Source organism: Bos mutus, chromosome 8 (genome assembly GCF_027580195.1).
Source record: "Bos mutus isolate GX-2022 chromosome 8, NWIPB_WYAK_1.1, whole genome shotgun sequence".
In the NCBI taxonomy this organism is placed as follows: Eukaryota; Metazoa; Chordata; class Mammalia; order Artiodactyla; family Bovidae; genus Bos; species Bos mutus.
This window is the reverse complement of record NC_091624.1, coordinates 60034611-60049064: the sequence shown is the minus strand read 5'-3', so window position 1 is coordinate 60049064 and position 14454 is coordinate 60034611. Positions and strand designations below refer to the sequence as shown.

At 41.2% G+C, this 14454-nt stretch overlaps 1 protein-coding gene across 3 annotated transcripts in view; it reads left to right on the top strand.

Annotated features, from left to right (window-relative positions):
• Positions 1-14454, top strand: part of PCSK5 (proprotein convertase subtilisin/kexin type 5) — a 517126-nt gene that overhangs the window by 308021 nt on the left and 194651 nt on the right. For all 3 annotated transcript variants that reach the window (XM_070375753.1, XM_070375751.1, XM_005892979.2), the window contains exon 12: positions 1849-2037. In XM_070375753.1, coding sequence (XP_070231854.1) covers positions 1849-2037 — 189 coding nt within the window. The remainder of the gene's footprint in view (positions 1-1848; positions 2038-14454) is intronic.

The window sequence follows — 14454 nt, the reverse complement described above, 5'->3', positions numbered from 1 at the left end:
ATGAATGGATAAAGAAGGTCTGGTACATATACACAATGGAATATTACTCAGCCATAAAAAGGAATGTATTTGAGTCAGTTCTAATGAAGTGGATGAACCTAGAACCTATTATACAGAGTGAAGTGAGTCAGAAAGAGAAAGATAGATACTATATTCTAATGCATATATACATTAGAATATATGCATATATACAGAATCTAGAAAAATGGTACTGAAGAATTTATTTACAGGGAAACATTGGAGAAAAAGACATAGAGAATAGTCATATGGACATGGGGAGAGGGGAGGAGAGGGTGAGATGTATGGAAAGAGTAACATGGAAACTTATATTACCATGTGTAAAATAGATAGCCAATGGGAATTTGCTGTATGGCTCAGGAAATCAAACACGGACTCTGTATCAACCTAGAGGGGTGGAATGGTGAGGGAGATGGAAGGGAGTTTCAAAAGGGAGGGGTAATGTATGGATGTGAGAGTTGGACTGTGAAGAAGGCTGAGCACCGAAGAATTGATGCTTTTGAACTGTGGTGTTGGAGAAGACTCTTGAGAGTCCCTTGGACTGCAAGGAGATCCAACCAGTCCATTCTGAAGGAGATTAGCCCTGTGATTTCTTTAGAAGGAATGATGCTAAAGCTGAAACTCCAGTACTTTGGCCACCTCATGCGAAGAGTTGACTCATTGGAAAAGACTCTGATGCTGGGAGGGATTGGGGGCAGGAAGAGAAGGGGACGACAGAGGATGAGATGGCTGGATGGCATCACTGACTCGATGGACATGAGTCTCAGTGAACTCCGGGAGTTGGTGATGGACAGGGAGGCCTGGCATGCTGCGATTCATGGGGTCGCAAAGAGTCGGACACAACTGAGCAACTGATCTGATCTGATGGTTGATTCATGTTGAGGTTTGACAGAAAACAGCAAAATTCTTTAAAGCAATTATCCTTCAATACAATATAAATTTAAAAAAAAGAATGGGGCTAGATATTAGGGATAGAAACAGGAATAAGAAATTCTTCCACATTTATGGAGCTTACAGTCTATTGGGGAAGTCAAACCAAAACAATAAAATAAATAGATAATTACAAGTTATAATAAGTGAAATAAAAAGGGTAGAAAATGAAAGGTAGGGAACATGATTTTCCTATGGTTCAATGATGTGCTTAGAGAGTGAAATTTAAGCTTTGATCATGAAAGAAGAAGAGTCAGCCATAGGAACAGCAATAAAAAGGCACTAGAGGCAGAGTAGCATATGTAATGTCCCTGAGCTGGGAAACTTGAATTATCCCAGAACTCAAACCAGTGCTGGTGTGGCTGGAACCCAGTATTCAGAGGGCAGAGAGGTACAGGAGGGAGTTTGGGAAGAAGACAGGACCTTGTAGGCAAGAAGAAGAGTGGGCTCTTCTTAGTTTATAGAGCAAGAAAATGGTAGACCAGTGATTTGAACCAAGGTCATAGTAGTCCTCAAGTACCCTATACTGGTGGTACACAAAGTGGATTCCATAGATCAGCAACATCACTGTCACTGGAGAACTTGTTGGAAATGCTCATTCGTGACCCACCCCAGGAACTCCAGTTCCAGAGCCTAGGAATCTGTTTTAACAAGATCAATATCCACTACCTTCATGAAGATCAGAGACACCTTAAATTCCCCATTCCTCTCATTTAACATCTTTCTCACAGTCCAAGCAGGATTACTCCTTTAAGCAACCTAACCATTTGCGTGAGGGGCTGGTCCTTTAGTAAGCAGCACCCACTGCTTATCTTACATCATGTAGTCCTGCCAGGCCTGCAGGTTCACTCAATTGAGCTCTGCTGTGCACTTTGCTCAAACTTCTTCTCTCTGTTGCAGGACGATTCGCCCCAACAGTGCAGTGCGCTCCATCTACAAAGCTTCGGGCTGCTCCGACAACCCCAACCATCACGTCAACTACCTGGAGCATGTAGTTGTGCGTATCACCATCACCCACCCCAGGAGGGGAGACCTGGCCATCTACCTGACCTCGCCCTCAGGAACCAGGTCCCAGCTTTTGGCCAACAGGTACAGTCATGGCCCCTGACCAGCAGTGTGCACTCAGCTACTCATTAAGCTGGAAAAAGAATGAAGAATCAGCAGTTCTTTTTTTTTTCACTTTTTATGAAGTTGAAGATTGTGCATGTACAAATATTATAAAATCATGATTTTTTATACAGTTTTTAAATATTATTTTCCATTAACAGTTTTTACAAAATATGGACTATATTCCCTGTGTGGTACAATACATCCATGAGCCTGTCTTATACCCAATAATTTGTACCTCCCACTCCCCCACCTATATATTACCACTCCCAACCCCATCCACTAATTTTTTCTCTATATCTGTCTGCTACTTTTTTGTTATATTCACTTTATTGTAGTTTTAAATTCCACATGTAAGATATACAGTGTTTGTCTTTCTCTGACTTATTTCACTTAGTATAATGCTCTCCAAGTTCATCCATGTTGCTGCAAATGACAAAAATTGTTTTTATGCCTGAGTAGTATTCCATGTATATATGTATGTATGTGTGTATCTATATAGAGATGTATGTATATATACACATATGTGCTCACTCGTAGCTTACTCTTTGCAACCCCGTGAACTGTAGCCCACCAGACTCCTCTGTCCATAGCATTCTCCAGGCAAGAATATTGGAGGGGGTTGCCATTTCCTTCTCCAATATACACACACACACACACACACACACACAAACACACTTATACCACAGTTTCTTTATTCATTCATCTTGCGACGGACACTTAGGTTGCTTCCATATCTCAGCTGTTGTAAATAATTTGCTATGCACATTGGGGTCTACTTATCTTCTTGAATAACAACATGATTAAAAAATAGGCAGAAGAACTGAATAGACATTTTTCCAAAGAGGAAATGTAGATGGCCAACAGGTACGTGAAAAGATGCTCAACATCACTAATCATCAGGAGAAATGCAAATCGAAACCACAATGAGTTATCACCTCACACCTGTCAGAATTGCTATCATCAAAAAGAATACAAACAAAATGTTGGGAAGGATGTGGGGTAAAAGAAATTCTTGTACACTGTTGGTGGGAATCTCAATTGGTGCCCCAACTGGAAAACAATAGGGAAGGTCTTCAAAAAACTAAAAATAGAACTACCATATGACCTAGCAATTCCACTCCTGGGTGTAGATTTTAAAAAAAAAAGAAAATTAAAAATACAGCTGTTCTTTAATTTCTTACTACCCTAAGAACTTCAGTGAGGGGTGCCACTTAGATGTCATGATGAGATGGTCATAGCTCTCACTGCCCACACATAAACAGAGTAATGAGCTGCCTAGAATCTATTGGCATGAAACAGTGTAACACTTAAGATGTGTGTAATATTAAAAGGATGCCACAGAAAAGTTAAAGGCCACCTGTTGTTCTTTATCCTATAAAAGAAATGCAGAACACTGACTCTTCAGGCCTCTGAGATGGTCTTCCTGGCCCCTAAATGTCTGCTGGCATTTGTTGCAGGTAAACTGAATGCTTTTGCCTGAGCACTTTCCAAAGTTAAAGGAAATTCTATTTGTTTTAAAAAAGATTTTGGCATATTTTTTTCTACAAAGATTCAGTTAGTAAATGTTTCAAGCTTTGCAGGTCATGTGTCTGTTACCACTCCTCAACTCTGCCATTAGAGTGCAAAAGTCATTGTAAACAACATAGATGAATGTGCATGGCTGTGTTCCAATAAAACTTTATTTATACAAACAGGCCAAGGACCGGATTTAGTTTGAGGGCTGGCAATAGTTTCCTAACCACTATTTAAAGGTTGGCCCTTTAGTCTTTATTGGCCAAGGGAACACTCACTTTCTCTTTGTAGCCTCTTCCATTCTCTCTGCTGCTAAGTCACTTCAGTCGTGTCTGACTCTGTGCGACCCCATAGATGTCAGCCCACCAGCCTCCTCCGTCCCTGGGATTCTCCGGGCAAGAACATTGGAGTGGGTTGCCATTTCCTTCTCCAGTGCATGAAAGTGAAAAGTGAAAGTGAAGTCGCTCAGTTGTGTCCAACTCTTAGTGACCCCATGGACCGAAGCCTACCAGACTCCTCCATCCATGGGATTTTCCAGGCAAGAGTACTGGTGTGGGGTGCCATTGCCTTCTCTGCCATTCTCTCTACTCCCTTCAAACATTTCTCCAGCAGATAATTATATTTCCAGGACCCTGCTGAAAGGCCAGAATGTTCTAGCACAAGTCTTCTTTTGCTCCATTGGCTTTTTGAGTGGTTGGGATCATGGGTGGGGGATACTTGTCAGCAAGTGGGACCAGATGGGGAAAGGCCAGGTTTTCTTATACACCCCATTCCCATTATGGTTCCAAACTCCAAGCCACAGTGAGAAGCCTAAAAGTTTCTTTAATCTGATGTTTTTCTCCAAGAGGAACATTGAATAGGAGCAAAAACCTTACTGTCAGAGGCCTATACAGTCCAAATGAAAGTCAAACTTTTATGTCGACAGGGCCGCCTGTCCACATGCCAGGTGTCTGCGGCCGTGGTGATCTCTGGTAGGACACTGACAACAGCCCAGACAAGCTGGGGGGCCACGTCCAATGCAGGCCTGCAGGGCCGAGTGTGAGACTGAGGAACTCTCAGTGGCTTTTCAAAATCTCCAAATTCATCTGTTGTAGGACAGTTAGAAAGAGAGAAAGCAAGAGCATGTCTAGAGTCTCTCATTGCATTTTATTTCTGTTCTTGGAAGTCTTCTTGTGTTCGTCCCTAAAACCTAACACCTTTCATTAGAGCATGAGGTAACCTGGGCTTCATATTCTATTAAGTGAAACTTTGCCAGGATCAGTATATGCAGCTGTGAGAAACTGAAGGATGCTTTGGCATCCAGTCGCTGCACGCCCTCCTCCCTGTGCAGTCAGGGATCTCAGCTGCTGCCAGGTCTTGCTACTACCTGCCTGAAGCTTCTCTTCAGCAAGCAAGGCCTTCAGATGCACAATTCTATGATTAAAGGAGATCATGCCAGCTGTTGTTACCGAAGCCAGGGAAGACCTTGTTCTTGATTTCTTTTCTTTTCTTGACTGCTGTTCATGTGCATTGCATTTGGAGTACCCAGGTGACCCCAGTGAAATACAAAGGTTGGCTTCACACATGTGTAACTCTTCTCCCTGGAGCCCCCTCCATGTAGAAAAATTACCCACAGTTGTTTGCTTGGAAAACTCAGTCCCTTCAGCCTTTCTGGGATCTTCTGCATATTTCAATATTTCTTGTTGGCTTCCCTGGAAATGACATCAGTGAGGAAACTTGTGAGCAGAGGAGCAAAAGATTCCAAGACAGGCATTTGGTGAATTACAGTGTCACTGGCTCCAGTTCCTCGTGAATTCTTCAACAGCAGGCATCCGCTTTGCTCTTTGCAAAGTGCTGAACCCCAAAGTGCTGCCTGACTTGTGTCAAAGAAAAGTAACAGGCATTTCCAATGCGCGGTGACCCATCTTATGGTTCACTTTAGTCTGTCCCATAGGGACCCCCTGGGAATAAGGTCTGCATGCAGAGTACATCCTCTTGGTCCGGAGCATTTCTTAAAGTGCTGCTCTTTTGTCGATCTTCCATCTCAGCGCTGAAAATAAGTAGCCACCCCCCAAAAAAATGGCAGACAAAATGGAGTGGAGAGAGGGGACTGGAGATAAGGGATGTAAAAGGATGTTATGAATTCATTGGCCCACAGTTCCCCAAAACACTGCTATGAACGTCTGACCTTTTAAATGTAAAACAGCCGCACTTGGTCCCCAAACCAGTCTGGCCACCTTCCAGGGCCTGGCTCCCCCGTCCTTGTTGTACTTGACGCTAGTAGAATCCCTCCTACTGAGGTAGCTAAGGCAAGATGGTTTCTTTAGGTATTGTTTTCCTTCTGGCATATTCCAAAACTTTATTTTTATGAGGAAATCTCTCTTCAGAACTTCCCAGTCTCTGACCTCCTGGCAAAGAGAAATCTGTGTCCTCTCTCCTTGGCCCTGTTTCAAAGCACACTCCCAGGATTGGGATCTGAGGGCAAGAAGCATCAACACGGGATGGGCAGGTGGTGAGGGGAAGGTCTGCTTTGCTCCTGGTGGCCTTCAAGTTGGCCTGCTGGCCTGGGCACTATACCTGTCCTCAAGGAAAAGGTGACCAGGTCAGGGTTTAGAAGGAATTTGTATGTCAGAGATTTTTTTAATTTTTGTAAATTGAAGTATAGTTGATTCACAATGTTGTGTTAATTTCTGCTGTACGGAACAGTGATTCAGTTATATATATACACACACACATATGTACACATTCTTCTTTATATCCTTTTCCATTATGTTTTAGCATAGGATATTGCATATAGTTCCTTATGCGACACAGTAGGACTTTGTTGTTTATCCATTCCATATGTAATAGTTTGCGTCTGCTAATCCCAACTCCCCAGTCCCCCTCTCCACTGGGCAGTCTATGTCTGTTTCTGTTTCGTAGATAGGTTCATTTATGACATATTTTAGACTCTACATATAAGTGATATCATACGGTATTTGCCTTTCTCGTTGTGACTTGACTTCACTTAGTATGATAATCTCTAGGTCCATCCATGTTGTTGCAAATGACAGTATTTTGTTCTGGAGTGGACTGCCATTTCCTTCTCCAGGGGATCTTCCCAAGCCAGGGATTGAACCCGGGTCTCCCGCATTGTAGACAGACGCTTTACCATCTGAGCCACCAGGGAAGTCATTTTTGTGACTTGACTTCACTTAGTATGATAATCTCTAGGTCCATCCACGTTGCTGCAAATGACATCATTTTGTTCTTCTTCATGGCTGACTAGGGTTCCACTGTGTATATGTACCACATCTTCTTGATTCATTCATCTGTCAATGGACATACAGGTTTTTTCCATGACTTGGCAATGGTGGGTAGTGGTGCTACAAACATAGGGATGTGCATGATCTTTCTGAATTATAGTTTTTTTCTGGATATAATTATAGTTTTTTCCAGGCATGGAATTGCTAGATCATATGGTAATTGTATTTTTAGTTTCAGGAACCTCCATACTGTTTTCCACAGTGGCTGCACCAACTTGCATTCCCAGCAATAGTGTAGAAGGGTTCCCTTTCCTCCACACACTCTGTAGCATTTATTATTCTAGACTTTTTAATGATGGCCATTCTGAGTGATGTGAGGTGATACCTCATTGTTGTTTTGCTTTGCATTTCTCTGTTAGTGATGTTAAGCATCTTTTCATCTGCCTTTGTAGATGCCATTGGCCATCTGTATGTCTTCTTTGGAGGAATGTCTATTTAGGTCTTCTACCCATTTTTTAGTTGGGTTGTTTTTTGTTGTTGTTGTCGTCGTTGAATTTATGAGCTGTTAACATATTTTGGAAATTAAGCCCTTTTGGTCACATGATTCACAAATATTTTCTCCCATTCTGTAGGTTGTCTTTTCATTTTGTTTATGGTTTCCTTTGCTGTGCAAAAGCTTGTAAATTTGATTAGGTCCAATTTGTTTATTTTTATTTCTGCTGCCATGGGAGACTGACCTAAGAAAACATTGGTATGGTTTATGTCAGAGAATGTTTTGCCTGTGTTCTCTTCTAGGAATTTTATGACGTCACATCTTATGTGTAAGTCTTTAGGCCATTTTGAGTTTATTTTTGTGTATGATGAGAGGGTGTGTTATAACTTCATTGATTTTTACATGCAGTTGTCCAGCTTTCCCAACCCCACTTGCTGAAGAGATTTTTTCCATTGTATATTTTTGCCTCTTTTGTCAAAGATTAATTGACTGTAGATGTGTGGGCTTATTTTTGGGCTCTCTAGTCTGTTGATACATATGTCTGTTTTTGTGCCCACACTACACTGTTTTGATTACTGTAGCTTTGTAGTATTGTCTGAAGTCTGGAAGGGTTATGCCTTCTGCCTTGATCTTTTTCCTTAGGACTGCTTTGGCATTTCAGGGCCTTTTATGGTTCCATATAAATTTTAGGATTATTTGTTCTGGTTCTGTGAAAAAAATGTCATGGGTAATTTGATAGAAAGTGTTAGTCATTCAGTTGTGTCTGAGTCTTTGCAGACCCATGGACTGTAGCCCACCAGGCTCCTCTGTCCATGGAATTCTCCAGGCAAAAATACTGAAGTGAGTAGCCATTCCATTCTCCAGGGGAATCTTCCCAACTCAGGGTTCAAACCCAGGTCTCCTGCATTGCAGGCAGATTCTTTACTGTCTGAGCCACCATTTGATTGGGACCATATAAAACCTGTAGATTGCTTTGGAGAATATGGTCATTTTAACAATATTAATTCTTCTAATCCAAAAGGTGGGATATCTTTCTATTTCTTTGACTCATCTTCAATTTCCTTTATTAATGTTTTATAATTTTCAGTATTTAAGTCTTTTACCTTCTTGGTCAAGTTTATTCCTAGTATTTTATTTGTGTGTCAGAGATTATTATTGAGGACAATAAATAGTTCCCCTATTAGACACTCATCTTTCTTTCAGGAAAGTCAGTATTTCTGAGGAGGACCGTGTAAAACAAAGAACACTGTGCAGTTAAAAGACAGGAATTCTGCAAGGCTTAAAACACAAAGCTTTCCTCGTGGGGTCATCTGAGATGAAGAGTTAGAGCTCTGGTGGCAGAGTCATCCCTATTTGACCTCTCCTGTTTCTCCATGAGGCATGACCCTTGACAGTGGACTGGGCATTGGCCTCTGTGAGAAGGAAGGATACTGAGGTCCAGCTCAGACTCAGAATCCACGGCTCACTCCGTGTCATCTCCCCTTAATGATGACACGCATCTCCCCTTAACTAGACATGTAGAACAGGAGAATGAGCTAGGAAGGAAGCTGAGGGGACAGCAACCCTCCCCCCCCTATTACCTTCATTTTGGTATTGACAAAACCTGTGTTCTAGTCTTAGGACCAGAAAATGCTATCCTTAACTGTCAATTCCAAAAACAAAGGGGCCACAGTTAGCATTCTGAAAGTCCTTATTTTCCTCGACATTTCAGGAAGGAGTGTCTTCAGTGTTGCTCAGCCCTTCACCATGGGAATTCCTCAGGAACAGATTTTTTTTGCAGTCGCTGAACATGTTGCCCATGTGGGCCGTCTGGAGCCCCTCAGTGCCTCCCCATGCTGGCTGCTGGGCACTTGCTAGAGCTCCTGTGGAGAACATCTGTTCCAGGAAGCAGGGTTTACCCGAGCATCTGCAGGTGCTGAGCCCTGGAAGGCACTCGGCAGCCTTCACAGCTAGTCCAACTCGAGCTGCGTGCCCCATCAGCCCAGCAGGCAAGCCCCGGCACCACCCTTAGCAGGTCAGGTGGAGGATTTAGTGGGTAAACAGAGCCATCCTTGAGTGGACAGTTAGTGCTTTCTCTCCCCTTTGTTTTCTCCTGCCCTCCCACCCTTCCACTCCTCCTCTTGGCCTGTCTACCCAGCCTAACAAAGAATCAAACCAAATAATCAGCACAAATGCTTTACTTCTGGGGAGACCATGGGGATCTGGCATAGGTAGGGGACCTAGGTGGGCTTAGATCCCTTTATGATAGATAGAAGAGCAACTATATTTCATCATTGTTGCAGTGAGCTTCTTTTTATTTTTTAAAGTTATTTTTAATTGGAGGATAATTGCTTTACAATGTTGTGTTGATCTCTGCTGTACAACAGTGTGAGTCAGCCATGTGCATACATATATGCCCTCCTTCCTGAGCCTCCTTCCCACCACCCCCATCCCACCGCTCTAGGTCATCACAGAGCACTGAGCTGGGCTCCCTGTGCTGCACAGCTGCTTCCCACTAGCCATCTCTTTCACACATGGTAGCGTATGTATGTCAGTGCTCCTCTCTCAATTCATCCCACTTCCCACCCTCCCCTTCCCCCACTGTGTCCACAGTCCATTCCTAAAGCAACTTTGGATGTTACCCCTTATATGACCACATGTTCAACTTCTGCCTACAAATTTTCCAACAGAAAGCCTGTCCCATCACATTCTTCCTTCAACTGCATGTGTCAGAATTATAAAAACCTTGCTTTTTTTCTTCCCTAAATACCCGCATACTGTCTTCAACTCATTGAGTTTTAGACTTAGTTTAGCTTTATTGGCTCTCTGTTCTAGATTTTGGCCTCTGACTGAAAGCTGAAACTTTGCCTCTCTTTCTAAATTTGACTACAGATGTGTATCTCTGGTTCTAATTATGGTCTTAAGTGGAAAGAAGGTATACTTTCTCATCTGTACAACCTATAGTTTCTGTAATTAACTGTGTTTAACTGTCGTGTTTCTACCTGAATATTTTTGTCACTGCCCAAGTGTTCAATGACAGACTACTGACATTTTGCAAAGTCATGCTATATAAATGCAGGTATGACTTGCCAAAATTACACTTTTGCTGTGGAAGTTTCACGTTATACAAGGCCTCACCATGAGAAAAAGCTTCTTTCTTTATTCAAAAGACAGTATAGCCTTTGGAGTTATAGCTGGGGTGGTCTTGATGTCACCCCTTTTTATGTTCAACTTCGGAAAAGTGATTTTTTTCATCTAGAAAACAGATGTAGTTGTATCTGCCTCGCAAGTGTGTTACAAGTAGTAAATAAGGTAATACAGTAAGCTCCTAGTATAGTAAGCACTTGGAAGTGCTAACCCTTACTCACACGGTACTTTTCAAAACACCTTGCAAATGACTATCACACAGAGAAGACTGGCTCCTTCTCCCACAGAGGCTGATTCTAAAGGTCTGGGAGAGGCCCATGGATCTGCATTTCTCATAAGCTCACAGGTGACGCTGAAGCTTCCTGGCCTGCCGCAGAGCACATTTTTAAATAGCACCGATTTAAAAGATCACCCAACTTTTTCAAACACGTTCTTCTTATTTTCATGTCACTAAAAGACTTGTGAGCAATATGCTGCTGGGTGCTGTGAAAGTCACTTACAAAGGCATTTATAATGTAAACCAGATATTTAGATAAAGCCTACTATTAAAGAATAAATCTTCAAGACGATTAAGTGAGTACTTATTTACAGGTACTTATCATGTACCCACAAGGATCAATGCCTTTGGGGGTTGGTAGGTTAGTGATAGTGAACATGTTGAAAGTTCATTTTGAAACTCGTGTTTTCAGGTATTCCAAACTTCTAGAACCAGTACCTTTCTCTCAACATTTCTTAAAGAAATGATTTAGGAGAGAGCAAAAAACTTAATAATGTGTTTTAAATACCCTATTTCATAAGCAAATAATTTAAAACTTACAAAAGACAAACATCTAAAGAAAATCAAAAGTTCGGTTTCAACTGAGCCAAATGAGTGCTTTACGCATTCTATCAGCTTTATGTTAAATTGTGATGAAGCACTAAATAAAGAAAACAAAAAGAAAAAAGAGAACCTCCCAAAATATTCGATTAATGTCTAATTCTGTAGTGAACACAAATACCGTCTAGGAAGTTGTGGATAATTCTGAAATTAATATCCATTTACATTTGGGAAATAATAATATAACACATAGCTGTCAATAGCTATAAAATGTCTTATTATTTAGTTGCCATAACATCATAGAAGCATGTGGTAGCCCTGACACTTTGACTGACTCTTTAAGTGAAAGGGGAGGAAAAAAGCTTACAGTAATTATATGAGTTATTTCCTGAGTTAAGTAACCCTCAAAAGGATGTACTACATTTAATGGCAGTCCTTTCTACCAGGTTTTATCCAAGCAATTTATTTGAAAACCGCTCACAGGGATAGGGCTGTGGGGCACCCTTTTAATAACTGGCTACATAATTTGTGCCACCGCATGCATATATCATTTCAGTGAGCACACGATTATGAAGTCAATTGACAGAACAAGGTTTCACTGCAATAGGAGATATGGACACGGGCATGGAGTTAATCTACTCCAGCTTTCAGCACACTGGCCTTGCTTTATTAACATCTGATCCACACTAATAATGCTGACATGTGTCTGTTTTCTTCACTGTTGGCAGAGCACAGACATTCAGACAGAGCACTGGACCTCTTAGCTGATAAACAACCGCACAATTAGAATCTCTATAGTGGTGTCCAATGGTTTGACACTTGGTTTGAGCAAGTATATTCTTTGCAACATGAATCTCATCTGCTAACTACGTTACCTTTTGTTATATGCAGACAACATAAGGTTTTTAAACAGTACAGTACTAAAGATAGGGAATAGATTAAGTATTGAATTGGAATAAAAATAAAAGTGTGGGATTAGAAAAGTCAATGCCCAGCTAGTTGAAACAACAACAATCAGTGTCTATTTCTCTCCTCATCAACTCTTTTAGCAAAATGCAGTGATCGTGTTTGGCTGCATTTTAATTCCTCTCCTCAACTTGTATGTCCACATGAAATTAATGAGCATTCCAGCCCTGCATAAAATGAAGAGACCAGGGTGGGAACCATTTAGCCAGAGAGACAAAGCCCGTTTATATTTGGGCTTTAAGACACTTTTGTGAGTAGTGAATTATGGATAGTTCTTCTGGGTACTAGTTTACATTTAATTTTCATTCCAAATGTGATTTTAAAATGATTGATCGCAGTGGAATGATTTTCAAAGTTGGAGAGGAAAGGGTGTAAGGGAAAAAAACATAGGGTCTGCTAATCCAGCAGTCAAATAACTGACCCGTGAGTAATTAAGAGTTGGCTGAGGTTGTGGAAACAAGACTGCCCCTCATGTGATGGCAGCCTCAAGTCTCCTTTGTAGTTTCTGGACCTGAGGCAGTGAGCCAAGTGTTCTGTCTAAACTGTTTGGGAATTGCTTTTAAGTTCAGCACTCTTGGAAAGGTATTCCGTGACAAGTTGTTGTTTCAGTGCCCTCAAATGGCACAACAGCCTCAATGAACTGGAACCTAAATTAGAACTGAAAAGGGCTGAGAAGTGGTTCTAGACCAATTTTCTGCCTCCATCCATTTCTGTGTCAACATGTTCGCTTCAGTAATGTCTCTCTGGCAGGAGGGGTTATTTGAAAACATTCCTTCTTCTCTACCTCTGTGTCTCCATTGCAGCCAACACACACTTTCTGGGTTTTGCATGAAGGACTCAATATGTAAGTCAGTTGTTTAATGGCCCAGCAATTTCTTCCTGGCCAAGTCCAGTTTCAAGCGTTAACTTGTGAAACAAGCCCTACAATGATAGTGCATGCACTGTAGGATCTCCTGGATGTGTGTACCACCCATGATCTATTGAAGATCATTTACAATGGAAAGACACTCATGTAAGGAGCCACCATTTCCATCTCTGTTAGCATGAGGGAAAGCTGCCCAATCCAACATGGTCCTCATTGAAATGCCACACCCCTCTGTTCAGAAGTAGCCTTTTACAGATAGTGTACAGATATTCTACAAAAAAAAGACAAGACCTCCTTCATTATGAATGGAGGCAGTGATTTTCAAAATTTATATGAAAAAGTCACAAAACATGTATGAATACTCCAAAGATCTGTAATGTTCTCTATTAAAGAGATCTGTTCAACTTTAACTCAGCCTTCTCAATTTTCTGGACATGGGACACTGAGAATGCTGCTAAAATACTTTTTTCTTCTTTCAAGAGCTCAGGAACCTGTAACAGGTGATTTTCCTGTTTATTGTTCTTCTCCAAGTGTCAGCCACTTACCTTACACAGTCCCTATTTACACCATCCAACCCTTCTGTTTGAGAAGCCAGCTGGTATTTTAGAGGGAGCCTCAAACACATTTATATAACACACATACAAAAAAAAATCAGAGTCATTATGTATTAGTTACAATGAGATTAAAGTGGTTTTGTTTTTAGAACAGCATATTTTTCCCCCAATGGGAATAGCCACACAGAAGTTCACATTGGAGCCACCAGTTTCCTTGGTGAACATGAAATTAAAGCAAGGAGAGTTGACTGAATGTCACAAATAGCTATCAACATCCAGTTGTCATGACCTGTGTATTTATCTGCTCTGAAGGATAGATAATATCCTAGTAACTGGATATGGTTCGAGCAGAAAAAGATTTCATACAGGGAATTAGGAACTTAGAAAATTATTGGACAGACTGGAAGGACAGAATCTAGGCTGCAGTTCCAGGCATGACTTCCTGAACTGGATAATATTAATGGGCATGGTCTTTTCATTTAGGGGTAATTTCCATATAATTCACTTTCAATGTAAATAATTGAGGAAGTTTTGATAAATATATACTTGCATAACTATACATTAGTTTCAAGATATAAAACTGTTCTTCCACTCCCAAAACTTCCATCATGCCCCTGCCTCCTCCCTCCTGGCCCATGGCAACCACTGATCTGTTTCTGTTTAAGTAGTGTTTTCTATAATGTCATATGAAATTGAATCAGATAGTACATAATCTTTTGTGTCTGACTTTTTCCACTTAGCTTATTGCCTTTGAAATTCATTCATGTTGTTGCAGTTATTAATCATTCAAATTGGTATTACTAGGTAGTGTTTCCTTGTATGAATATAGCATAATTTAT